The 27,150-nt window shown below is 37.8% G+C and overlaps 1 protein-coding gene across 4 annotated transcripts; it reads right to left on the bottom strand.

Annotated features, from left to right (window-relative positions):
- Window positions 1-408: 408 nt before the first annotated feature.
- LOC131159681 (uncharacterized protein At1g51745) lies at window positions 409-26,430 on the bottom strand. 4 transcript variants are annotated; one of them, XM_058114767.1, is made up of 4 exons: window positions 25,754-26,430; window positions 21,161-21,357; window positions 20,321-20,590; window positions 409-2,323 (listed from the first exon to the last, which is right to left on the bottom strand). In XM_058114767.1, exons 1-4 carry the CDS (start codon window positions 25,936-25,938, stop codon window positions 1,041-1,043), a joined length of 1,935 nt encoding a protein of 644 aa, XP_057970750.1. In that variant the 5' UTR covers window positions 25,939-26,430; the 3' UTR covers window positions 409-1,040. The 4 variants fall into 4 exon arrangements, with proteins under 4 accessions (XP_057970750.1, XP_057970749.1, XP_057970747.1 ...); XM_058114766.1 differs by having other exon boundaries at window positions 20,873-21,357; window positions 25,754-26,382; XM_058114764.1 differs by having other exon boundaries at window positions 20,321-21,357.
- Window positions 26,431-27,150: the final 720 nt, after the last annotated feature.

The raw sequence follows: 27,150 nt of genomic DNA, 5'->3' as shown, positions 1-27,150 counted from the left end.
TGGAAATATATATCCTATGAATTTCATTTTGCACAGGAAACTATTCTAGGAGAAGTCTTCGCAACAATTAAAATAACTTCATTTCAAGAGAAATCAATATAATATAATTATAAAAAAAAATTACAGAGTAATGTGTCATGTGTGATTGGATCAACTAGATTTTCTTACACATTCTGCCTATTCCTACGAGAGTTATTAAGGCAACATACTTGTAATTTAGGAAACACTAATACTATGCTTATTAAGCATCACCAAGTATAACATAATAAATACAATGATGTAAAATCTAGGGCACTATGTATCATGGAATGTTTTCGTTCATGAATGATCCAACACCACTGCATTTGCCAATTAAAAGAATTCAGGGGGTAAGAAAAAAAAAGAATGAAAAAGAAAAACCAAGCAAGCAAAAATAAATCATTCAGTAATTATATTCCAGCTTCGCTACCAGATACATGAATATAACTTCCATCAAGTTATTTGTGTTTGGCCTCACCACACGAGGCAATTATCCCTCTCCAGCATCATCTGATCACTATTACTAAACTAAACTAAAGCTCCAAAACAGCATCTACATTGTTTCCCACCAACCCCTGTTACTCTATATTTAAATTAAGAAAAAGAAACTTAAAAAGGGAGAAAAAAAAAGTGTACAAAAAGCTTACAAAGTAAAATGTACAGCCATCGATTGGAACTTCAAATTGGCATCCATCGATGTGGTTTTCGATTTTTACCATGTTTTATATCTAATAGGAACCTACCTTCTTCTGCTTCCTCAGATTCCTTCATCCAGAAAATGCAAGATTACCAACTGCAAAACAGCCATCCCTCGGGCCCAAATTTGCAATATATATGGTTCTTAATTAGCTATACTTGCTTCATATAGTCATTCAGTGCAGCCAGCAGAATCGTCATCCCTAGTTCCCCACTGTTGACAATCCAGAAGGATCGAAGAATTTTCCGAGGGAACGAAGATAAATAAGCAACAGCTGATGGGAGTGTACGAGATAAAGGATCCCACATAACAATTTACAAGTAATCTATGATGGATTTCTCTCCATATTGCCATTCATGGAATCCCCAAGACCAGCTGCTCTTGATGGAGGTCTACCAACACCCTCAAACAACCTACTGAATACTAGTTTGACAGGGATACAGGCTACAGTAGTGGGGCCAGACTCTGGCTTAATTAGCCCATCTATGTCACCGCGGCCACCATCATATTTTGCCTTATTACGAACTCTCTGTTCAACAGCAATCGAAGAAAGGGTTCTTATTTTTTGGCTAGAAGATAAGCTAACCCTCTTTGGTGGCTTCCTCGAGAACTTTTTTGCTGTTGGAGGCCTTGGAATGTGAAGGGCACCCTTCCTCGTCAGGCTTGCTTTCTGACCAAAACCTCCCATGTTTAATTTTTTGAATGGTAGTCTTTTTTCTTTATCCAAGGGAAAGTGCTCAGCAGCTTCATCACTGTCAATTGTTGACGATGGGCGAGGGCGTGGAATCCGGAAATTGGCTGTCCTCCTTGCAGTCCTCCATACTGGTGAAAGTACGCTGTTTCCGTCATTATCGATTGCTCCACTGCCAATATCAGCTGTAGAAAGGAGAGTTTCTGAGGAACCATCCTCTAATGCCTCAATTTGAATTGGGTGCCCTATTATTGCCTTCCCATTTAACCTACTCATTAGTGAGACAATGGGGACATGCTCCTTTTGATACCTTGCTTGGACCTTCAAATCCACATCTACCAACATGGACTTCATCCTGCCACCAAGGTGGCGACGACCAACAAACAGTGGATCAAAACTCCCATGCCTTTCTTCCCAATATCCCTTCAAAGCAGGACGATCCTCCCAGGCTAAGTCTTCCCAATTGATGACATTACGGCCACTGCTCTTTCGACGTTTGCCAACAGCACTTGATGTTGAGTATCCTCGACTTTCAAACTCAACTGCTTGGGTATTGAAGTCATTTTCAATCATATCCATCTCATCAAAACCATTTTCACAATTGTCCCTTCTGGAGTAGAAACCACATCTCTCCCCTGATGCCCTTTGACTCAAACCACTACCCTTTTCTTCTAGATATACCCTTCCATCAGTCATATCTGCAGACTTCTTTGTAAGATTGCGAATGTTCCTTTTCCCTTTCAGTTGCCATTTGGACATACCCTCACTGGCAGAAACAGGGCCTTGAGGATGAAGGTTAGGCATATCACCAGTAACAGTTGTTTCATCAAGCTCATCATTGCTCATACTTCCATGTTCTCCTTGCACTTCAGATCTTTCCAGAGGTTTCGATTCGGCTTCTGGAAGCACAGCAGAATCTGAGCCAGCAAAAATTTACAAGTAGGGTGATGAGAAAGAAATGTAAACAGCTAAATGACCAAAAACCCTCCAAGGCAAAGGCTCAAACGATTAAAAGAATAAAAAAACTGGCATTACAAACCAGCGATGAGTTCCGCAAGACATAGTAAAAGCAATTCCACAATTAAACATTAAATTCATGCCAAGCTTCCAATAATCTGTAAAGTTTCTGCACTGACATTCTATCAAGCATCCCAAACAGTTAACCTCTTTTGTCAGTTCAAATTGACGAATTCTCGAAAACTTCAGCGTGTTAAATATGAATGACATAAAGCCATAGGATACCATAATCAAGGAAGCCATTTGACTTCTAGTTACCATGCATATTCTTTTCACAAGCATCTGACATTTTTTTAAAGAAGCATAAACCAAAAAAGGCTGCTGGATTAAAGTATTAGGTAATCAACTGGCTTCAAAGGGCTTGTCTCATGATGTGATGGTAAGTAATAGGAATGTAGAACCATGCATTTTTAAACTTAATCAGAACTAGATTTTTTTCATAGCAAACTAAATTTATAACGAAAGAAGGGGTAATCATACAACTACAGGAAGACAAGAAGAGTTCCAGACATAGAAAGTGTGATTCAAAAAGTCGGAGCATGGTTTACTGTTTCAAATGGAAAATACCGGTTTTTAAGGGACTAATTCCTGGTGCAATATTTCAAAAATATTGGTGCCAAAGCCACAATATTTAGAGAGTTGATAGACAATCTAATAAATGTTTGCTAGTAAGGAGGGGTCAGAAGCTCAAGCAAAACCAGTCTGAGCCAAATGGATAATGAATCGTATGATATTCTTTGCCTTGTCAAACAGAACTGCAAGCTCAGATTGCCTCTTCAAATTTCCATTAGGGCAATCTTTGATGCAAAATAAAGCCATGATGTTTAGAATTTTATGCATGCAAAAATTCAGGAAAAAGTGTTGATTTTAAAAAATAATAATTTTTTAAAAATGGCTCAGCTATGTATTGAACCCCCTGCTGTTTTGGTGCATGCCTGGGAATAATACAAGCATCAAAATCAGACACCGAACATCATGGACATATCATAATTTAAGGCATCAGATTCATAGAACTTGGGCTCCAAGGGAGAGAACGCCTCAGGACCCGAGCCTCATAAAATGTTGACATGAGAAACTTTCAGAAACTGATCAAACACATGAATTTAAGTATGGTTCTTTCCCACACCCAAATCAAGTTCCAATCAGTTGCAGTAAGGTAAGCAGATCATTTCTTCACTTCTACTACCAAGAATAAAAATACACTTGAAAATTCCATTAAAAAAAAAGAACTAAAAAATACACCTAAAATTAGAAGAAATATTTCAAAATCAACGCTATTTGAATTCAATGCTGGTTCCTCACTGTTAAAGCTTGATATACATTGTTGGCCCACAAACTAACAGGTTAAGCTTCTAGATAAAGTGATAAATTTAACATGGTATCAGAGTTGTTTACTTGGAGGTCCTGGGTTCTAGTCCTTATCCGCGTTTATTGTGTGGTAATTAAAAAATTATTATATTCCTTGTAATGGGTGATATTATCTCTCCACGTGCTGTCAGGCTCACATGCTGGGGAGTGTTAGAGCTTGATATACATTGTTGGCTCACAACCTAACAATTTAAGTTTTTAGGTAAAGTGGTAATCTAACACTCACTTTCTAAGAAAACTCATAATTACGCCACCTATTCAGTCTACAAGGAAAGGGAAATACTATGACAATGAAAAATTTTCTTATATAAAAAACTAGCATAAAACAAAACAAACAAAAGAGTAACGCCACTCCAAATCAAGCAAGGGCTACAAAGACCAAAGAGCATAAAAGGCTAAGAGGACAGGTGTATGATAAAACCTTCAGCTACAAATTACACTTGTGTTTTATAAACCAATCTCCATACAAAACCCTCTGCAAGATATGCAATAAACTCATTTGAAACAAAATCACTTAAAATCCTCTTAGGCTTCAGAAATATTCAAGGGTTCCACAAAGTTCCACGTTTTCCCTTCTAGTTCCAGGGATTCCAAATAAAGGCATGACACTTGAATTTTGAGGGTTTAATAATCATTATACATGTTAAAGAAGAAAATTTTAATAAAGAAACAGATAAATAAATAAGTGACACAAGTGGGGGGTAAGATTTAGGGTGAGGAATCTAATAAAGAATTTACAAAGGGAGAGAGAGAGAGAGAGAGAGGAAATTAAAACAAGCAAAGAAAGGAATGACATTTGACGTTGGAGCGCAAGTGGAGAGCTTCAGGCACTTTACTCGCTATAGATTCATAAATTAGGGTTTTTATTTTAGCTTGGAAATTTTGGTTATTTTAGAAGTTTTGCACGTAGAGCTTCAGGCACTTTACTATAGCTATAGATTCATAAATTAGGGTTTTTATTTTAGCTTTGAAATTTTAATTATTTTAGAAATTTTAGTTAATATGCAGTATTTTAGTTCTTTAGGTGCAACGGTAAGGTTGTCGTCGTGTGACCTGAAGGTCACAGGTTCGAGGCATGAAAACAACCTCTTGCGAAAATGCAAGGTAAGGCTGCGTACTATAGATCCATTGTGGTCTGTCCCTTCCCCGAACCCCACATACGCAGAAGCTTTGTGCACCAGGCTGCCCTTTTTAGGATTGTTATTTTGAGTATTTGGACACCTGCAACGTAGGCCACATAGCGCACCGGTGAAGAAGAGTGAGTTAGTGACTGTGGGGGGCAATAGAAGGGGTAGGGGTAGGCCTAAAATAACTTGGAATGAGATAGTAAAAATTTAATAGTCCTAAATTTGTCAAAAGAAATGGTCTATGATAGCATAAATTGGAAAAAATTAATTCATATAGCCGACCCCACCTAGGGGTGAGCAAACGGTCAGTTCGGAGAAATTCAGTTAATTAACCGAATTAATTGAAATTTTCGGTTAACCATTTCCATTAACTAAACAGACTGAATAAGAGATATTAAGCGAACCTCGCCCAACCAAATTAAATTTTCGGGTAATTCGGTTAACCGAAATTATTTAAAATTAATTATTAAAAACAGAATATAATTATAAATTTTTTTACCCATTCTGCGGTTCATGAATTAAGATAGATACATAGTAGCTATTCAGAATGGCATTACCCAAGGAGAGATCACTGAGGGATTTTAACAAAAACATAACAAGCAGGCATATTAAAATGACTCGGGCTAATAAAATGGACATTCATTCAGTCATTTTAACAAACAAATCAAAAGAAGCTACATCAAACTAATAGTAGACATTGGATAACACATTTTAACAAACACATCACAGCATCAAATAGATACCAATTAATCTAATAGCCATTCATTGAGACATTTTAACAAATAATGACAAAGGGCTATTCAAGTGTAGTTTATTGGATCATAGGAGACTCATTTCTAATGGTCACTCTATTCATGTGTTCGCAATACACAATACTCACCCTTCAAAAAAAAAAAAAGCTTTTAGCTTTTACTCCAAGATCTTGATCATTGGAGAAGGAAAAAAAATGGCCATTTCTAAATAATTTTAGATGTTCATCAAAAACATGGTTTATACTTTACAGTCTAAAGCCTTGCTGCATAGGAAAAATGCCTATCGAAGTACTGGAGAGAAGAGCCGTCACCATGCAAAGAGCAGAAGAGGGATTCTGGGCAGGTGAAGAAGCGAAGAGGGAGAACTGAGAGGGATTTGGGAATGGGGACCTCAAGCGAGCCGAAGGGAATGGAAGAGAGAACTGAAGAGGAGAACTACTGAACTGAGAAGTGGAGATGGAGAAGCCGAGAACTCGAGAAGGACCGAAGAAGAAGTCAAGACTTGTGAGTGGAGAGGACAGCGGCTGTGGAGTGCGGACCACTAAACAGTAAACCATAGTTAATTTATGCTTGAAATTTAAGTAATTATTAAATCGGTTAATCGGTTAACCGAATTTATATTTCCTGTTCACCGAACCGAAAACCAATTCACCGAAATTTGGTGAACCCCAACCGAACCGACCAAACCGTTTTTTTTTTACCTGAACCGAACCAACCAATTTCGGTCGGTTAAATTGGTTAATTCGGGTTTCCCCGAATTATGCTCACCCCTAGCCCCACTAGGACTTAAGGCTTGGTTTTGTTGTTGTAGGGTTGTTATTCTGAGTAATTTAGTTCTTTAGGGTTGTTTCATATTTATTTGTTCTACTTAGGGCAAAAGACATTGACCTCCCCTGAGGTTTCAAAAATTCCACAAACATACCCTAACATTTGAACTTTGGGACACTTATACCCCTAAAAAATTGTCTTTTTACCAAATATAAGGGTAGGTTTGTCTCTTAGAAACATCTTAAAGGAAGTCTATGGAAATTGTCTTAGGGGCAGTCCCAGGAATTTTTGAAACCTCAGGGGCGGTCAATGTCTTTTGCCCGTTTACTTATAGTGTGAGGTGTACAAATACCCTGTTATGTGCATTGTATGGTTAGAATGCAGTAATGAATTGTTATGTGCATTATATGGTCAGAATGCAGAAATAGGTCAAAATTAAACTTCCAAATCTAATTCTCTCTCCCTCCTACTCTTTCCTCTTTGTCATTTCTTCATTGTTTTATTCTGCATCCCCTCTTCCCTATTTTATCTCTATGATCTTTCTTCCTCTATGTTATCCTATACTAATTTGGTATAAGATCATACTTTGAACACCCAGCCCATAACCATCTTCATTGAAGAGTCATCCCAACTGTAAACCATTCCCACTTTCGTCAAGTTCCCAGCTTGCCACTACAAGATCTAGTTCAGCTCCCTAGTAGCCTTTCGAAAATAACTTCTAAAAAGAGCTGATTAAGATTGTTGTAGTAATTGCTTAGTCCTTTGTGATAAAGGGGAGCATTTAGAAAGAAAAGCCGATTTTGAGTGGCTGGCAAAAAAATTGTATGGTGCCAGAAAAATATTTAAAATGATAAATGGATATGGGATTTTAGGAAATGTAATTAATGCAATATATAAATTTGTAATATTTGAAAAAATTTAAGGACATGGAATAGAATAATTTGTTAGAAAAAGCTAGCTTTTAGCTTTCAAAAGTTTGAAATCCATAGGTACTAAAAATTCTGCAGAAGAGCTAAAGCTGGCTTTTTAAAAGCTGAAAAGCAGTCTTCCAAATGTGATATATGCCCAGCTTTTACTCTAAAAAAAACTGAGCCAAAGAGGAGGAAAACAGAAGGGGGGAGGGGGGCAGGGGTTGACTCACCATAAGTCAATCAGTGCCCTGTGTCCATCAACCAACATTTCACAACCACCACCCTTGTCTCGGGATTAAAAAAAAAAAAAAGGTTTCTAACTTTCTGTGTCGCAGCAAGCAACAGACCAGAAAATTTGACAGCTGTCCAGTTACCTTCTCACCTAACCAGACCAAAACTGGAGACACCACCATCACCAGCGAGAAACCTCTGATCAGCCCAAACCCAGAATCTTGTCATGGTTCGACTGATTACATGTGCTCAGCACCAGTAGGAAATTTCCCATTTGCCACCTCTACAAGATCTCCTCCTCCCCAAAATTTTATTGTTGTGACACCACTACCAATGTCATCGCCATCCTCCAATCTATCATCACACTGAAAACAATGCCAGTCAGTTGCTGCTGGCCACTCATGCCTCACAGGCAGGTGATGTGCATGTGAGTAATTTTCCGAACCTGAAAACTGATCTGAATTGCGAGGATTTTGTTCCAGCCACAATATTTTGAATTTTTTTCGCAAGACACTGACTCTGCCCATGAAAATTAAGACCACCAAAGAAAAAACTGATTTTAAAGGGGCCATTGGTTTTCTAAGGACCAAAATTGTGGTTCCATTTCAATATTTTTCGATCTTCTTGTGGGAATTACAGATTTTCTGTGAGATATTCATAGTCATTGTGCGAAATTGAAGACCGAGTGCAAGGAACTGAGTCTATCACAAGGAATCTCCATAAACTGGTCACAATTTGAACAGTTACAAAAAAAAAAGAAATGGAAGAAATTAACTCTGTTGGCATTAATTTGAATTTCTGTAGCAAAATTTAGTGACTTCCTGTGAGAATTTCTATCAGTATTAAAGGAATTTGCATCAGCCAGTGAGAAGTTCATCAACAGTAGCGAGATATTGGTGTTATTTGGATAAATCGAAAGGTTTTAGAGAAAATTTGAAGGAAAATATTGGAAGGATCTTGTAAGATTACAAAATCAGCACAAGCACTCTTCTTCTAATGGAACTGTTGCTACTGCTCCATTTCAGAACTCAAGGTCCAGTGTTTTTTCTCACCTCCAACAGACAGTTTGATGGTGGAGCCTTAGGTTCTTAAATTGCAGCTATATATTTCTAAATTAGGATTTCCCAGTTTAGTTTGGAAACTTAGTAATTATAGAGGTTCTATAATTATTTTTTTAATTTTTAATGTGACGTGTAAATACACTCCTGTGTGTATTGTATGCTAAGGATACAGTTGGATTGTTTTTTAATTAATTGTTTCACTTTTTGTAGTAACCCGACCCAAAAAAATAATAATAATAATAATAATAATAAAATAAATAAATAAATAAATAAAATTAAAACAAATAAATAAATAAAGAGATATTTTGGAGAAGATATTTTGAAAAGAGATATTTTGAGATATTTATATATAAATATCTTGGAGGAGATATTTATTTAGATTACTTAAGGACTAAGTTAGGATTTATTCTATAAATTCTCTTATTCTCTCTCTCTCTCTCTCTCTCATTCTCTCTCTCTCTCTCTAAGATCCTTCGCCGTTCGTCGTCCATTTCCAAAAACGGAGGGTACTGCGTGGATCAAAAGAGGAAACTCTACACTTTTAGTAGATCGGATCGTCGTTTCGGAGAGCTTCGGGTTTTCCCAAGAATCGATGTAGGAATCTGATCCTAATTTTGATTGGATATTTGGATAGCAGTAGAAAACATAGTAGGTTATGTTCTGTGGTTTTAGGTTTTCGGGATCTCAGGTTGTCGATTTGGACCGTTTTCATACAAACTTTCATTTCGAGTATAAGGTAAGGGGAACTTGATTACAACAGTTATTTTGGAAAACTAAACCGCTAAAAAGTTAGTTTACATTATTATGTATGATTTAACTGCTTATTTGTGAAATTCTACCGAGTAGAAATGCCGGTTTGACGATTTTACGATTTTTGGTAAAAACGAGGATTTCGACGTATGATCTCCAAATTTTACAAACATCATTATTTGTGTTTATACTATAGTAGGAGAGGCTTGATTCCTTTATTTATTTAGTTAAACTATGTATATTGAATTTCTATCATTTAGCAGGTTTTTGTATTAAACTTATGTAATATATGTTGAAATGGAAATAAATATATTTTCTATACTACTGATATAGAATATGGGAATGAAATTCCAATTTGTTATACTGACAATGTGATAAACAGAGGCTGATGATACATCGAGCCGCATCAGTAAACAAAGAGGTGTAAACTGAGTGGAAAGACGCCGGTTTGAACCCGATGGGATTATTTCTATACTATTGATATAGATTATGGAAGATAAAATCATATTTGTATAAATTGAATTTATGATACACAGAACCACAGCTTGAGAGTCCGGGGAGGGTTGAAAAATACTTTCTTTGCAGAGTTGAAATAAACTATTGTTATATGATATGGCACGATATCATAGCTAGATGTACACGTGCAACCACGCGTATTAAATGATGTGGGTACCAAGATGGTCGGCTAGCAGGGTGAAACCATTGGTTGATATTGGGCCAATGGAGGCAGTCGGATCGTATGTAAGTACTCGGCAGTGTCTGCACGAACAGGGCCTTGGACAAGTACCAGTGCACAACCCGACCATGGGGTAAAACTGGTTATAGGGATATTTTGCTGTTGGTCGAAAGGCAGATGTGAGAATTTTGTAATATGAATAATGATATAACTGATGCATTACTTTATTGAAAATATTTGATTTATATTCCAGATGTTGAATGAAAATATGCATGTATGCAGTCACACCCTATTGTAACTCCTTCCTTACTGAGAGGTGTCTCATCCTATCTTACAACCTTTGTTTTCAAGTCCGTCCATGCATCAGTCCTAGTAGATAAAGGGACTGGGGAGGTTATTTTGGTTAGCTTACATAAGCATCTAAATTTTGTACTAAACTTGATGAAAGTCCTTTTTGGAGAGTTGAAATATGACGATTACTCTAAGTCCGAATGTATGTAAATTATGGATGTATTAGTGAACTCTAGTATAAGGCTAGTAGTAATCTCAATGGATGTTTATGTTTTTCCGCGACATTTACATCATGATTATGTATGATTTACACCCGTATGTCCCTGTTTAGGGCGGGTTGTTTCCATATCTTGAACAGGTATAGGTATTTGATGTATGTGAGTGACACCTGAGTCCGTGTAAAGGGCCAGGTCGTTACAGTTGGTATCAAAGCCCGTAGCCAGTCGGAAGTAGGATTTAATTCATGCTGTCTGGTTAGGGATATGTGCTAAACTAAGAAGTTGCTAGTTGTTACAGTCTAGAATATACCAGAGTATAGAACATGGATATGACCTTGAGTTTTGTTTTGTATACCTGGAGATGAAAACAATTGACAAACTTCTGTGTTTTTCTGGATCATTTGAAGGGTTCAGAAAATTTTGGCAATCTATTGATGGTGTTGTTTCCAAGTGGAAGGGCAGAACTTAAGTTAGAATGATGATGTTAAATTAATGGAGTACATCGATATTCAGGATGTGGATTTAAGGAACTGAGTCTATAGTATGATAGTGTTAGTTGATGCTTAGGCTATTACCTTCTAATGGATTCTCGTAAATGTTTTCAGGATAGAATCCAGGGATATCACTGCCAATATAGGTGGCAGTAGTAGTGAGGGTGCCGGCCCCGAGGCTGGTAACAACTCTACTAGTATGTTACGTGAATTCGCACAGCAGCTTATGGCTGAGGTAGTGCGTATGAATAGAGGGCAGGATCGTCCTATGACTGAGTTGGGTTGCTCCATTGAGCAGTTCACCAGATTGAAGCCCTCTGCTTTTGTGGGCGGTACAGATCCAGTTCGTGCTGAGAATTGGATCCAGGAGATCAAGAAGATCTTAGGTGTGTTAAACTGCACTGAAAAGCAGAAAGTCACCTTCGCCACGTTCAAGTTGGCAGGGGAGGCTGCGAGATGGTGGGGGTCGGTAAAGCAGATGGAGGAGTACTGACCGATACCGATAGTGTTGACATGGGCCGAATTCAAAGAGCTCTTCTTTGAAATTTATTTTCCGGCCACAATTAGAAACGCGAAAATGGAAGAATTTATGAATTTGACGCAGGGTTCACTGACAGTGCAGCAGTACGCTGCCAAGTTCCAGGAGTTATCTCAATTTGCTCCATTCATGATTCCTGATGAAGCAAAGAAAGCTTGGAAGTTTCAGAGAGGTCTAAGGAGCGAGATCCGTAAGCACACGACGATTCTGCAGTTGCAGGATTTTGCTACGTTGGTTGATAAAGCCACGGTAGCAGAGGAGTGTTTACTAGAGGATGCAGAAGTTCAGGTTACGAAGAAGAGGCTAGCGCCTCCTAATTATTCATCTGGGGGATAGAGTAAGTGGAAGAAAAATAGTGGTGGCACGTCCTAGAATGCCGCAAGTGTTCCACGTTGCTCTTTATGTGGTAAGAAACACCAGGGGCAGTGTTGGTTGTCTACGGGAGCCCATATGCGGTGTGGTAGACAAAGACATCAGATGAGAGACTGTCCGAGGTAGAGGAATGATGGAGTCACACAGCAGCAATACAGAGGGAACGCTCCGACACAGCGTGGCGGTCAGCAGGGGGGTACTACCTAGGCTAGGGTATATTCTCTGACTCCTGGTGACGCTGAGAATGCTGGTGACGTGGTCACAGGTACTATTTATGTGTTTTTTCATGAAGCTGTAGTACTTTTTGATTTTGGAGTTACGCATTCTTTTATTTCCCGTAATTTTGTTAAACTATGTGGTTTGAAGGTGCAACTTTTGGATTATGAACTGGTAGTGACTACGCCATCTGGGTCTACAGTCGGGTGTAGTAGGTTAGTCCGTAACTTCCCTGTGGAAATTTAGGGAAGAATACTACCAATTAACCTAGTGGTCTATGACATGCATGGTTTTGATATCATCCTTGGGATGGATTGGTTGTTGGCCAATTATGCTAGTATTGACTGCTGCAGGCGGGAGGTGTTGTTTAAACCACCAGGGGAGCAGGAATTCACATTCCAGGGGTCATGTGTGCGTTCTACATCACGAATCCTTTCAGCTTTGCAAGCTAGGAGGCTACTCCTAGATGGCCGCCAAGGGTATCTGGCGTTTGTGAAAGATACGCCGGTTGAAGAAAATAAGTTGGAAACAATTGCTGTAGTGTGCGAGTTCCCTGACGTGTTTCTAGAGGACTTGCCAGCGTTAATTCTGGACAGGAAAGTGGAATTCGCGATAGAGCTAGTTCCAGGTACGGCGCCGATATCGAAAGCTCCGTACCATATGGCTCCAGCTGAATTGAAAGAATTGAAGGAACAACTTCAGGAGCTCCTAGACAAGGGGTACATTCGTCCTAGTGTTTCTCCTTGGGGAGCGCCCGTTTTGTTTGTTAAGAAGAAGGATGGGTTGATGAGGATGTGCATCGACTACAGAGAACTGAACAAGGTGACTAGAAAGAATAAATATCCGCTACCTCGGATCGATGATCTGTTTCACCAGCTACAGGGCACGTAGATCTACTCTAAGATTGATCTACGATCTGGGTAGCACCAGCTGAAGGTGAAAACGGAAGATATTCCTAAGACGGCGTTTCGAACTCGGTATGGCCATTATGAATTTATGGTTATTCCTTTTGGTTTGACTAATGCACTTGCAGCATTTATGGATTTGATGAACAAGATCTTTCACGAATATTTAGACCGATTCGTCGTGATATTTATCGACGACATCCTAGTGTATTCTAAGAGCGCTGCAGAGCATAAGGGGCATTTGAGGCTTGTCTTGCAAATACTTAGGAATAAGAAACTGTATGCTAAATTGAAGAAGTGTGAGTTTTGGCTAGAGCAGATTGCGTTTCTTGGTCACGTCGTGTCCAAGGAAGGTGTATCCGTGGACCTGAGTAAGATTGAAGCAGTAGTGAACTGGGCGAGACAGAAGAATGTTCAAGAAGTCAGAAGGTTTTTAGGTCTTGCAGGTTACTACCCTCGTTTTGTGGAAGAGTTCTCCAATTTAGCAGGTCTTTTGACGCGACTCATGAGGAAGAACGTGAGATACGTTTGGACTGAGGAGTGTGAGTTGAGTTTCCAGGAGCTGAAACGGCGACTAGTTACTGCTCCAATCCTGACCATTCCTTCAAGGGATGGTAGATTCGTTATTTATAGTAATGCCTCTAAGAAGGGTCTTGGTTGTGTTCTAAAGCAGCAGAGCAGAGTAATTGCTTACGCTTCTCGGCAACTTAAAGAGTACGAGAAGAACTACCCAACACATGATATGGAATTAGCAACGGTAGTGTTTGCATTAAAAATTTGAAGGCATTACTCGTATGGTGAAAAGTGCGAGATTTTTACTGACCATAAAAGTCTTAAGTACTTTTTCACCTAGAAGAAGTTAAACATGAGACAACGCAAGTGGCTCGAGTTGATTAAAGACTACAACTGTGTTATTAGCTATCACCTAGGAAAGGCTAATGTGGTAGCTGATGCTCTGAGTCGGAAGTCTGTTGATGCATCTGTTTCAGCTATTAGAGTTCAGCACCAAATTTGTATGGCCCTGGAAAGGTTGGGCTTGGAAGTGGTAGAAGGAAATCATCACACTGTCCTTGCCAGCTTGGTGGTGCAACCGACCTTACAAGAGATAAATCTATGTAGCGCAAAAAGAGGATCCAGAGTTAGTTGAGGTTATAGAAGGAGTTCGGAATGGTTTAAAGCATGGTTTTAAATCGCGGTAGTGGGTAGCGTAACGTAACGGTAGCAGGTGTAACGGGAAGCAGGAGTAGTGGATGTTACATAACGGGAAGCGCGTGTAACGGCCGTGAATTTTTTTGAAGCACGCACAACCTTGTGCATATTAGCGTACTTGCATGTTTTAAGCTTTTGGCCATTCTTAGAAAGGGTTTTAGTGTATTTTGGACCCTTTAGTTCGAGTAACTAAGTTATTTGGTAAGGGCAACAAGTTTACATTTGTTTTAAACCATCATTGATAGAAAATTACGTGTGTGCAAGTATTTATACTTCTCATTGTTCTTATCTGTGATAAATTCTTATGTATGCTAAATGAATTAATAAAATAAAATACATTATACACTCCATTAATCTATTAGACACATAAGACATACGAATAATATAAATATAAAATAGCTAGAAAAGAAAGAAGATTGAAGTTGAAAAATAAAGAACATAAATATCACATTACTAATATTATTTAAAAAAAAAATTCCTAACAAGTTAGTATTTTGAAATTGTTAATTAATGCATCTATTGTGAGTATTTAAAGAAAAAGTAAATTTTGTATCATTGTCATCCTCATTATAATCTTTTCCCCCTCTTGCCACTTCGAATATTGAAAATGATATATGAAAGAGAGAGAAAAAGTGAGAAGAAAAAGTAAAAAATAAAATATTTTTTTGGTGTAACAGTCCTGTAGCGGTTACGTAACGGTCGTAGCGGCCTTTACATAACGGTCGCGGTCCGTAACGGCCGCTACGACCGTGATTTTTCTTCCCACCGATTTCACGATGTGTAACGGTATTGGTAACCCAAAAAACCTTTACGTAACGGTGTTACGTAACGGTCGCGGCCTTTATTTAAAACCATGGTTTAAAGCCAGACTTCAGTATTTCTGGTGATGGGATACTGAGATTCCGCAGCAGGGTTTGCGTTCCGAATGATGTCGTGATTAAACAGGTTATTCTAGAGGAGGCACACCGTTCGCTCTACACTGTACATCCTGGTAGTACGAAAATGTACCGAGATTTGAGAGAATCTTTCTGGTGGTCTAATATGAAAAGAGAGATCGCCCGATTTGTAGAACAGTGTCTGACATGTCAGCAGATTAAAGCAGAACATCAGAAGCCGGCAGGACCACTTCAACCACTCGACGTCCCTGAGTGGAAGTGGGAACATGTCTCGATGGATTTTGTGACGGGTTTACCTACGGCGATGCATGGGCAGAATGCCATATGGGTTATAATAGATCGGTTGATGAAAACTGCACACTTCATTCCAATCAGAGTCAGCTACTCTCTGAATAGGTTGGCAAAACTTTATGTGCAAGAGGTGGTACGACTCCATGGTGTTCCTATATCTATTGTTTCAGATTGAGATCCGCGTTTTACATCTCGTTTCTGGAAAAGTTTCCATGATGCCTTGGGATCGCGATTGATGGTCAATACGTCTTTTCACCCACAGACAGATGGACAGTCGGAGAGAACTATTTAGACGTTAGAAGATATGTTGCGGGCTTGTATACTAGATTTTGGTAATAGTTGGATACGATATCTACCGCTTGTTGAATTTGCATATAAAAACAGTTACCAGGCGAGCACAAAGATGGCACCTTATGAGGCTTTGTACGGTCGTCGGTGTCGATCTCTGTTGTACTGGGATCAGGTAGGTGAGCGGCAGATACTAGGTCCAAAACTGATTCAGCAGACCTCTGCAAAGGTCGCATTGATCAGGGAAAGAATTAAAGCAACTCAGAGTCGATAGAAGAGTTATGCTGATACTCGTCGACGAGAGTTGGAATTTGAAGTAAGAGATATGGTATTCTTGAGAATCGCTCCAATGAAAGGGGTGATGAGATTCGGGAAAAAGGGGAAGCTAAGTCCTCTATATGTCGGGCTTTTTGAAATCCTTGAAAGGATAGGTTCGGTTGCTTATCAAGTGGCTTTACCTCCAGCATTATCCCGAGTTCATGATGTATTTCACGTGTCTGTACTGAGGAAGTACATACCAGATCCATCGCATGTACTAAGTTACGAACCTCTAGAGATCAGTGAGACTTTATCATATAGGGAGGTACCAGTACTGATATTAGATCGAAAAGTTCAGCAGTTACGGACTAGGTGAATACCGCTAGTGAATGTATTATGGCGTTACCATACAGTGGAAGAAGCTTCATGGGAGTTAGAGTCAGAAATACGCCAGAAGTACCCGCAGTTATTTTCGGATGGTACATAGTTATGTATAGTAGTATAGGTGGTATGGTCTTCGGGAGAGTTTTGTGTGTGTGTGTAATCTTCCGAAGCATCACATTGTAACCACGGTATTCCTCCGCCATAAGTGAGGGTAGATAATAACTTCGGGTCGGAGCTGCTTTGAGGGTGGCTGCCGACTCTTCTCTAGGTCTCCGACGTAAGGTAGAGTATGCTTGGTATCAGTTGGTGAATTTCAGGGACGAAATTCTTATAAGGAGGGCAGATTGTAGTAACTAGACCCCGAAAAAATAATAATAATAATAATAATAATAAATAAACAAATAAAGAGATATTTTGGAGAAGATATTTTGAGATATTTATATATAGATATCTTGGAAGAGATATTTATTTAGATTACTTAAGGGCTAAGTTAGGATTTATTCTATAAATTCTCTTATTCTCTCTCTCTCTCTCTCTCTCATTCTCTCTCTCTCTCTCTAAGATCCTTCGCCGTTCATCGTTCATTTCCAAAAACAGAGGGTACTGCGTGGATCAGAAGAGGAAACTCTACACTTTTAGTGGATCGGATCGTCGTTTCGGAGAGTTTCGGGTTTTCCCATGAATCGAAGTAGGAATTTGATCCTAACTTTGATTGGATATTTGGATAGCAGTAGAAAACATAGTAGGTTATGTTCTGTGGTTTTAGGTTTCGGGATCTCGGGTTGTCGATTTGGACCGTTTTCATACGAACTTTCATTTCGAGTATAAGGTAAGGGGAACTTGATTACAACAGTTATTTTGGAAAACTAAACCGCTAAAAAGTTACTTTATGTTATTATGTATGATTTAACTGCTTATTTGTGAAATTCTACCGAGTAGAAATGTCGGTTTGACGATTTTATGATTTTTGGTAAAAACGAGAATTTCAACGTATGATCTCCAAATTTTACAAACATCGTTATTTGTGTTTATACTATAGTAGGAGAGGCTTGATTCCTTTATTTATTTAGTTAAACTATGTATATTGAATTTCTATCATTTAGCAGGTTTTTGTATTAAACTTATGTAATATATGTTGAAATGGAAATAAATATATTTTCTATACTACTGATATAGAATATGGGAATGAAATTCCAATTTGTTATACTGACAATGTGATAAACAGAGGCTGATGATACATCGAGCCGCATCAGTAAACAAAGAGGTGTAAACTGAGTGGAAAGACGCCGGTTTGAACCCGATGGGATTATTTCTATACTATTGATATAGATTATGGGAGATAAAATCATATTTGTATAAATTGAATTTATGATACACAGAACCACAACTTGAGAGTCCGGGGAGGGTTGAAAAATACTTTCTTTGCAGAGTTGAAATAAACTATTGTTATATGATACGGCACGATATCATAGCTAGATGTACACGTGCAACCACGCGTATTAAATGATGTGGGTACCAAGATGGTCGGCTAGCAGGGTGAAACCATTGGTTGATATTGGGCCAATGGAGGCAGTCGGATCGTATGTAAGTACTCGGCAGTGTCTGTACGAACAGGGCCTTGGACGAGTACCAGTGCACAACCCGACCATGGGGTAAAACTGGTTATAGGGATATTTTGCTGTTGGTCTAAAGGCAGATGTGAGAATTTTGTAATATGAATAATGATATAACTGATGCATTACTTTATTGAAAATATTTGATTTATATTCCAGATGTTGAATGAAAATATGCATGTATGCAGTCACACCCTATTGTAACTCCTTCCTTACTGAGAGGTGTCTCATCCTATCTTACAACCTTTGTTTTCAAGTCCGTCCATGCATCGGTCCTAGTAGATAAAGGGACTGGGGAGGTTATTTTGGTTAGCTTACATAAGCATCTAAATTTTGTACTAAACTTGATGAAAGTCCTTTTTGGAGAGTTGAAATATGACGATTACTCTAAGTCCGAATGTATGTAAATTATGGATGTATTAGTGAACTCTGGTATAAGGCTAGTAGTAATCCCAATGGATGTTTATATTTTTCCACGACATTTACATCATGATTTTGTATGATTTACACCCGTATGTCCCTGTTTAGAGCGGGTTGTTTCCATATCTTGAACAGGTATAGGTATTTGATGTATGTGAGTGACACCTGAGTCCGTGTAAAGGGCCGGGTCGTTACACTTTTAATATGAGGTGTATAAACACTCATTTATGTGGATTCTTCTTCTCTCAATTTTATAATAGAAAAAGAAGAAACTCTAATAAAGTAAAGAGAAAGTAAGCAACAAAGAAAACAACCCTGCCTCCTTATGAGTCAGAGCTCCTCATCTTTACTTCCTATTGCTCCAATATTTGAATTTTATACAAGGCATTGTGTTTAATTGAATAATAGCAACAAACCAAAAACCCAAAGGCTTCTAGAATAGCCTCCATAGGTTGTCATGTAGCTGATACAAGCTTCCCATGACGAAAACAACTTATAAATCATTCATTATGGTCACTTCCATTCCAAAAATACATGCAGAAAAAGGTAAAACTTCGGCATTTCAAATATTTGCATTCCATGGAAATCAGAACTTTGATAAAAAAATTTAAATGAAAGTTTGACTGTAAATCACCAAAAGATGCACAAAGGCAACAGTTGCCCCAAGCCACCCAGTCATCCTTATAGAGCCTTCTTGAAATTGAAAAAGTTATACCATATACCAATAATACTCTAGCAGGAACATAACATGCTACATGACCAGTAAGAAATAAATTTCAACCATACATTAAAAGTTACAAACTTCAATTTCACTTTATGCAAATTAGAATTTCTCTTCTTTTTAGATGTAAGATGTTCAATAAAAAGAATAAAATTTCAAAATTTTCTCTTCATCATTTCAATTACATTAAATAAATTTTTTTTGATAAAAAAAAAAAGAAAAATTTATTGAAGAGAAGAGAAGGTACAAAAAAAAAAAGGAGAATAAGAAATCATCCTTAGAAAATATTAGAGTCCAATAACATTAAATAATTACAACATTAATTTTAAAAAAAATTTAAATAATTTAACAAAGTATCATATTTTCACTTAAACTAAAATTGTTAATCTTGGCATAAGAAAAAAAACAGTTATAAGGACTTTGGATATCAATCAATGCCTTGTCCTTAGGTTATCACCTCAAAATAAACAAATATATAAGCAAGTCAATACAAAAAGGAGCAACTTTGCGCTCACATTATATCCAATATCCATGATGGCCAACCAGTGACTTGTAGATGTCACTTCAAAAGATATATAATGGAAAGGGGAGAAGGGAAGAAATGGAAAAGGTTAATAAGTTCACTTTTTGTCATTTTGCTTTTGTTTGTCTTCGTTTTTTTTTTTTTTTTTTTTTTTTTTGTTCTTTGTTTTGTTTGCTATTTTTGTTTTTGTTTTTTTGTTTTGGGTGGGGTTGGTTGGAGGGAAACACCGAAAGAGAATTTTCTGGGTTTGATGATGTTTTCAAAGGAACATGAACTCAACAGTTGGTCCATGTTAGGGAGGCCATATGTGACAATGCATGAATGCATGCAGGAGGAAGTATAATGCAATAATGGGTGTAGAGCAAAATAAATATGATGTCTAAGGCATTAAAAAAATTGATAGCAACCATTTAAAAGCAATTGGTGTAAGGTGTCAATCCACAGATTCAGGAGGAACAAACTTATTACTGACAGAAATACAAGTGAATATCTTAAAAGCAGATATTTCTAGATAAGAGCCGCACGACTAAAATGCAAATATGAAACACTTCATATACCAGTCAATTTTATTATGAGAGACAGATATATTGTTAAGAAATAACAAAGGTTAAAATTTAACCTGAAATAGCATCCATCTCTTCATCTGTATTTGATTCCAGACACTCAGCCTCAGAAGAGCCAGAATCATCATCTCCCATAGAACTAGAAGAACTCCCTTCAGTCAAAGAACCAGGATGAGGATGGCAATTACCCTCTCTAACCTCCGAAGGAGACATCTCTATCTGGAGGGGAGGATTTTCTTTATGGTCCAAACAATCACTAGACTCCGCTGGCAAGTACACACATTTGCTCCTCTTTGCTCGGCAAATAACTCCTGTCTGCCCCTCTCCTGACACAGACACAGAAACAGGATCACCATCAGTCTGCAAAGAATGAGAGACAGGTAACTTTGCACTACTCTGCAATACTTGAACAAGAGGGCGGCGCCTATCCCGTCTTTTAACGAGAGATTCTTCATTCAAGCCCTCATAAGGCCCTTTCCTTTTGTCTAAAGAATTTTTACTGTTGGCATGACTAGTACTTCCCATGTTAAAACCACCATTAGAAAGAACATGACTATCAACTGTAGGTTTCTGGGAACCATTTGAAACAACAGAAGAAGAAAGTTTACGCTTTGAAGGGGCAATTCTGAGCCCAAAGTCCTGCAAACCTCTCATGCGAGGTATGGCTTCGGAATTATCATCTTCAAAACTCAGTTTATTTCCCTCTTTGGATTTTTGCACATGTTCAGCACTGCCCATAACCTCCTCCTTAAGAGAGGGATCTAATCTTTTAGAAATTTGAGGTGATTCGGAAATTCCTTGTTCTCCGTTTTCATTTCCCAAACTTTCTGAAGATGTAACTGACTCTTTTCTAACACCATCAGATAATTTACGTCTCCTACTATCAGAAGCAATACCTAGTTTCCCATGTTTCTTCTCCAACATTTGCTTTTCAAGCTCAAGAGCATGAAGAATAGCATCTTCCCGACGTGCATATTTCTCTCTTTTCTTTGCAGGCATGCCCTGGGAGGATTCAGCCCTTTCAATACAGTCATCAAATTCACCACATCGAAATGCTTTCACACGCTTGGATTTCTCTAAATTGTACCAATCCCTAAGAAGACATGATGCAAAAAAAGATATTACAAAACAAACTGAGGCAATTACAGAACACGGCACTTAATTTCCAGGAAGGATCAAGGAACAAGACAAACACAAGGAATACTAACATGCACAATTGCACCTTGCTTAGTGAGTTGTAATGTAATACGAATTCTTGTGAAGATTTAACATTAATTTGGCTTTGTTTAATTCATCTGATCCAAATTACTACAACGCAGGTAAAAGTAGTTAACCACTTAGGCTATTTGACTAGCATATAAAAAATAGCATAAACAGGAAAAGGCATTTTTTGATCCATAGTAGTCCAGATTATTCTTAAAAAAAAATAATAATAAGCAAATTATCATTATCTGAGCCTAAACAGAACCAACAGAAAACTGGACACATGTTTCACCAAGTTCCACCATTTCACTGACTTGGAAAGTTCATGTATTCTCCTACGTATTGCATCTGAACCAGATCTTACATATACACTAACCCATGACAAGATGCATTGGAAAAGGTACCTTAAACTTACTAAAAGACCTGCCACCTGAAGGCATGAGCTGCATGATATATTAGATGGATAAAATGAGGGTCAACAGCAAGTGATATTTAAAAATTGGGTTCATCAGATCCCATACTTAAGCATCCGAAAATGAGGCTCGTAGCACTAATGAGCGGCCCACGTCAAGTGGAGATACTTGCACGCATTGTTCATCAAGCCACTACAATAAACAGTATACAGAGGAAAGGCTTAAGAAGAACGATTTAATTCATCATACGTAACCATAAACATATGTGGAGAGAATATAAATAATTGCATCATTATAAAAAAGAACTTTATAAGGGTTTTGTTCAAGAAAAATGGATGAGCCAGCAACCAGTTGATGTTTCTTTTCAAGGTTAATGAATTTCAAGTATCTGCATTGTTCAACAAAGAAGCCCCTTCTATAAAGACCAAAATGATCTTTAACTCCAATGATTACATGTCCTAGAAGAGGAAGAAGTCGCCAGAATGGGGAATAGAACCCACAACTGGGCATGTAGGGAAGCCCTCTAACCACAGTACCACTTGCTGCTGCTTCTTCTTTCCTTCTTCTCCTTCTTTTACAACCTTTTGTTGAAGGTTCCAGGGTATTGGCAGCAAGGCAGACAAGGCAAGATGGATGTATTTCACAAAGCGTGAAAGAAAATCTAAAACAAGAGAAGGAACATTTATTCAGAAAAAAGGAAAGAAAGAAAAGAATTGGAAAATGCATATTAGGGAAACTCATGGGATCAGTGGAAGACATTAGACGCAGTATGACCAGAGACAAATATTCATACTGAACTGGTCAACTGCTAAAGTTAAATCTTGAATGACCAAAGGATGATGAATCTCTTCAAAAGAAAGAAAAAAAAAAAGGGGATGAGGTTAAAATAAGAAAAGAAATGAAAGAAGTCTTTAGGCTCAGCTGAAGACATAACATGTGATCTAGTTAGAAATGGAGATTCACATTAAATACATCAATTGCTCAAATTAAATAAAAGACCGCACACGGAAGTGAAAAGAAGGTTGTGACGGTAAAGACTGTGCTGACAAAACAGAGGTTGTTATCTTACATGTCATAGGGTGGCAAAGGATCAGGGAAGATTATGTGCTTCTATATGTTTATATTGCTGTTTAAATTCATTTTGCAGCAGTACAAGTTGAAGTTCTGAGTATTTGCAATTTGAAAATGGAGGTAGGCATGAATGCCAAAAAAAGAGAATGTAAAAAGCTTTTACAAGCAATATATATGTGCATCCTGATCATGGAGATGACGCTTCTTACTTGTATTGTGCAACGACTGATGCAACCACTAAATATTTCAGAGGATGAAATTCTTCTTCTCTTCGGTGAGGAAAAAAGGGAAAAAAAATTTGACCAAAAGGTTCATTGATGAGGAAAATTATGATGTAAAAAAATAAAGAAGACAGTTGGAAATTTTATTTCAATTTTTTTTTAGGATCATGGACTAAAAGGAATGTTGAAGCATGTCTGTTTCTATACTGTTTCTTTTTTTTAGCAATGATGTCTAAAAATATGCTGTTTCCATTTAAGGGCATTCATAATATTGTGCAACTGGTGGCACCAAGCATCAAGAAGAGTTTTGAAGAATATCCCATTTGTAGTAGAGAAAGTTCTCTTCTTCAGAGTGGGGGTTTGTGTCATGAGACTTCCATTTGTTCAAGAGTCTCAATGACAGAGAGGTCGATGAACTTACTAGCATGTTGAGTGTTTTGAATTCTTTCAATCCTTAAGGGGGTGGGGGGTGCTAGGCTTTGGATTGGGGACTCTTCAGGGTTTGTTTCTTCAATCGTTTTTCACCATCTTATGAAATCATTAAATCCCAGTTCATTCCACTTGGGTAAAGTTGTGTGGAAGGCTAAAGTCCCTTTTAAGATTCGAGCTTTCATTTGGACTTTGGTTCTCAACTGAACTAAAGGATCATTTGGAATCACTTGAGAAAAGTACCTATCTAAAAGTAGTTTGGGATTACTTTTATAAGCACTTTTTCCAGATAAGTTCCTTTTCCAAAAGAAAAAAACTTTTTCAAAAGTTACCCATTTCATTTTCTCTTCCATACTTTGACTCTCTGTAATCATTCTTTTCATTAGCAGATCCTTTTTTGTTGCCTAAAAAAGATTTACTCATTTTCCTTAAAAAAAAATATTAGTTTAGAAAATACGAAAAGTACCTTTTGAAATAAGTACTTGTTTAAGTGTAAATCAAACACTACTTATAGATGCAAGTACTTAATTTAAGTAGATGCAAGTACTTAATTTAAGTACTTCTCATAATAAGCACTTATTTTTTAAGACCTTCCAAATGGGGGCTACAAAAATGGCTTGCTTCAGACTAGGAAGCCTCACAAGGCTCTCAAGCCAAATCTATGCATTATGTGTCATAAGGAGAATGAGACTATTTGTCACTTACTTTTGCATTATGAGGCAGCACAATCTGTTCTCCTGGTTTGGATAGGTTTGGGTAGCATGAGTCCATGACATTGTTCATGAAATCATAGCAGTGCACCTTCAGTATTTTGCAAGGAATGGAAAAGGGGGAAGTTTTTGGCAATGTGCATTTTTTGCTACCCTGTGAACACTTAGGCTACAAAGGAATGCTAGAATTTTTAAAGACCCAAAGACTCCCCTTATTTGATGTGGGAGAAAGCTACAGTTTTGGCTTCCTTTTCAGTTCACTCTTTTGGGGTTTTTGAATGTCTCTCACTGTCCACATCCATAGGGACTGGAAGGCAATATTGTAGTAAATCTTTTGCATTTTTTATTTTTTCTATTTTTTGTTCTTATGGAGGACGCCTTACCCTCATTTGTAATTGTTCTTGTTCATGCTTTAACAAAATTATTGTAGTCTAAAAAAAAAGCAGAATGTCTCACTTGTCATAGAGGATGGAATGGGAGAAGAATCATGTTTTGGCATGGTATATGGTGTAAGAATGCATTTAAGTTCACATTTCCAGATTTCTTTACTATATTGTGGGTAAAGAGGCTTGGAAAGCTGACTATATTGATCAAGGGTATGGTAGGATGCAGTGGAACCCTTTTTGGTTCAGGCTTACAAGGACTCTATGATGGCCTTCTTGAGATTGTGTTAAAGGACAAAGGTATGTGGGAAAGAGGGAGTGAAATCAGATTATATATTATAAGGATGGTAGGCTATCTACAAAATCCTAATTCAATGCTATGGAGGGAGAAAATAATTATGGTTTTCCATGAAATATGAAATGGTGCTCTAAAATACCCACGGAAGTGACTTTTTAGATTGCAAAGTGGTCTTTTTTGTTCTTTTTTATAAATGTATTGCATTAAAACCAACGAAGGAAGGAGCCACACTGAATCAGTTACATACAAATTGTTGTCGACCATAAAAGACTCACGATAAAATCCACAGAAGATCCAAAACTACTAGAAAAAGAACCCTTACTCCTAATTTTTATTGCGTGTGCATGTCCAAGCAATGAGTATCATTTGTTGATTAACCCCTCCGGCATTTGAGTTTCAGTCCCTTCTACTATCTGGAGTTCATTAGACCATGTCCAACACCGTTTCAGTTGTACTGATATATAGGTATGGGAATTTCATTAAGAAGGTGAGGCCTGTCACCAATTCCGTTGCTGATAAAAAATAAAAATAAATACAAAAAAAAAAAAACACGAAGAACTTTTGAACGTAATGAGCTCCCAGATAGGCTTAAAATAATAAGCTAATTACATAAATTTCAGAATATATATATATATATATATATATCCGACCACATCCAGATAGATTCAGTTAAATAACAGACTAATTATCAAATTTTATTTTCAAACATTATATAAAAAACTTGAGAACTAGAATCGAAGATGAAAGAAATAAACACTTACACGCTAGCGTCCTCACGACCAAGGAGCTTTACCGGAGTGCCAGATCGCGGAGACATGAGATGGGAAGCAGAGAGCTCGTCAGGGCCGAGTATCTTCCCCGGCCACCACGACCCGTTCCTCCGCCGCACCCAGACGATGGTTCCCACACTGCAATCTATCGTCTCCTCCGCTCCAGAACCTCCCATCCCCCTCCTCTCTAAAACTCACTGAAAAACTAAACTGCAGAAATTAGACTCCCCACCCACACACACTCTCTTTCTCTCTTTCTCTCCAGAACAGGACAGTCTCAGCCACCGGCAAAGAAAAGAGAGAGATAGTACTCGTGCCGGATCATCCGAAACCCGCCGGAAACAGTGAATTCATCTGCTCGGATTAGGGCTAGGGTTTCCATCAGATTTAGGGATTTTTCATCTCTTGGGCTCCGAACCACTTCTCAGGCGCACATAATCCAGCTTCTGTCTCTCTCCTCTCTCCGTGTCTCTTTCTCTCTCTAATCTCTCACCGACTCTGGTTGAATCGGATCGGAGGGTAGCCACTGGGTCACCGATTTGGGGGCGCGTCGTGCTTGGTTGTGCTGTGTGCGCAATACGCAACGCGTGGTACACTAGCCACTGGGTCACCGATTTGGGGGCGCGTCGTGCTTGGTTGTGCTGTGTGCGCAATACGCAACGCGTGGTACACATGCTAGCACTGCTCCCATTTGACTTCTCGCTGGGTGGTGCGTGGAGAGCCGCTGACGAGTCGGGTTGTTCAACCACGTGTCCGGGCTTAGGTTTGGACTCGGATTCGGATTCGGGTTCAAGCTCTGCCCACCTACTCAAATCCAAATCATGTCAAATTATAAATTCATTATTTATGGGTATTAAACCATTTTGTTGGTTGGGCTGGGCTGCCACAATTCGGTGCCTTTAATTCCTATTTTATTAGCCGAAAAAATTGGAATTGTGAAGATTTAACATAATCCAATAAAATTTTGATGTATAAAAATTATTCAAATTTATTGCTTGCGTATTAGGGTTTCAGTTTCGATTCACTACTTGTATTTATTCAAGAATATAATTTTCATTTTTTGTGAATATTAAATTATTAATTTAAAAAATATTATTTTAATTTTATTAAATAAAAAAATCTTATTAGATTTTCAAACATTATTTATAGAATTCATATTTATTTGTCATGTATTAAATTATAAATTTATCTTTTAACTTTCGTATTTACAAGTGAAAAAAAGAGACAAGTCTGTCATTTTATTATAAAAATAAATAAATAAAATTATTATTAAACACATATAAAAATAAATATATGCTATTAATAGTATTTTTTAAAGTGTCAATAATATTCCTTTAAAATAGTTACCGTTGCATATTTTGCTAATAAAAGTAACTTACAAATTTTAA

This window comes from Malania oleifera, chromosome 7, assembly GCF_029873635.1.
Source record: "Malania oleifera isolate guangnan ecotype guangnan chromosome 7, ASM2987363v1, whole genome shotgun sequence".
Taxonomy (NCBI): domain Eukaryota; kingdom Viridiplantae; phylum Streptophyta; class Magnoliopsida; order Santalales; family Ximeniaceae; genus Malania; species Malania oleifera.
Note: the sequence above shows the minus strand (reverse complement) of the source record. Positions and strands in the feature narration are given on the sequence as shown.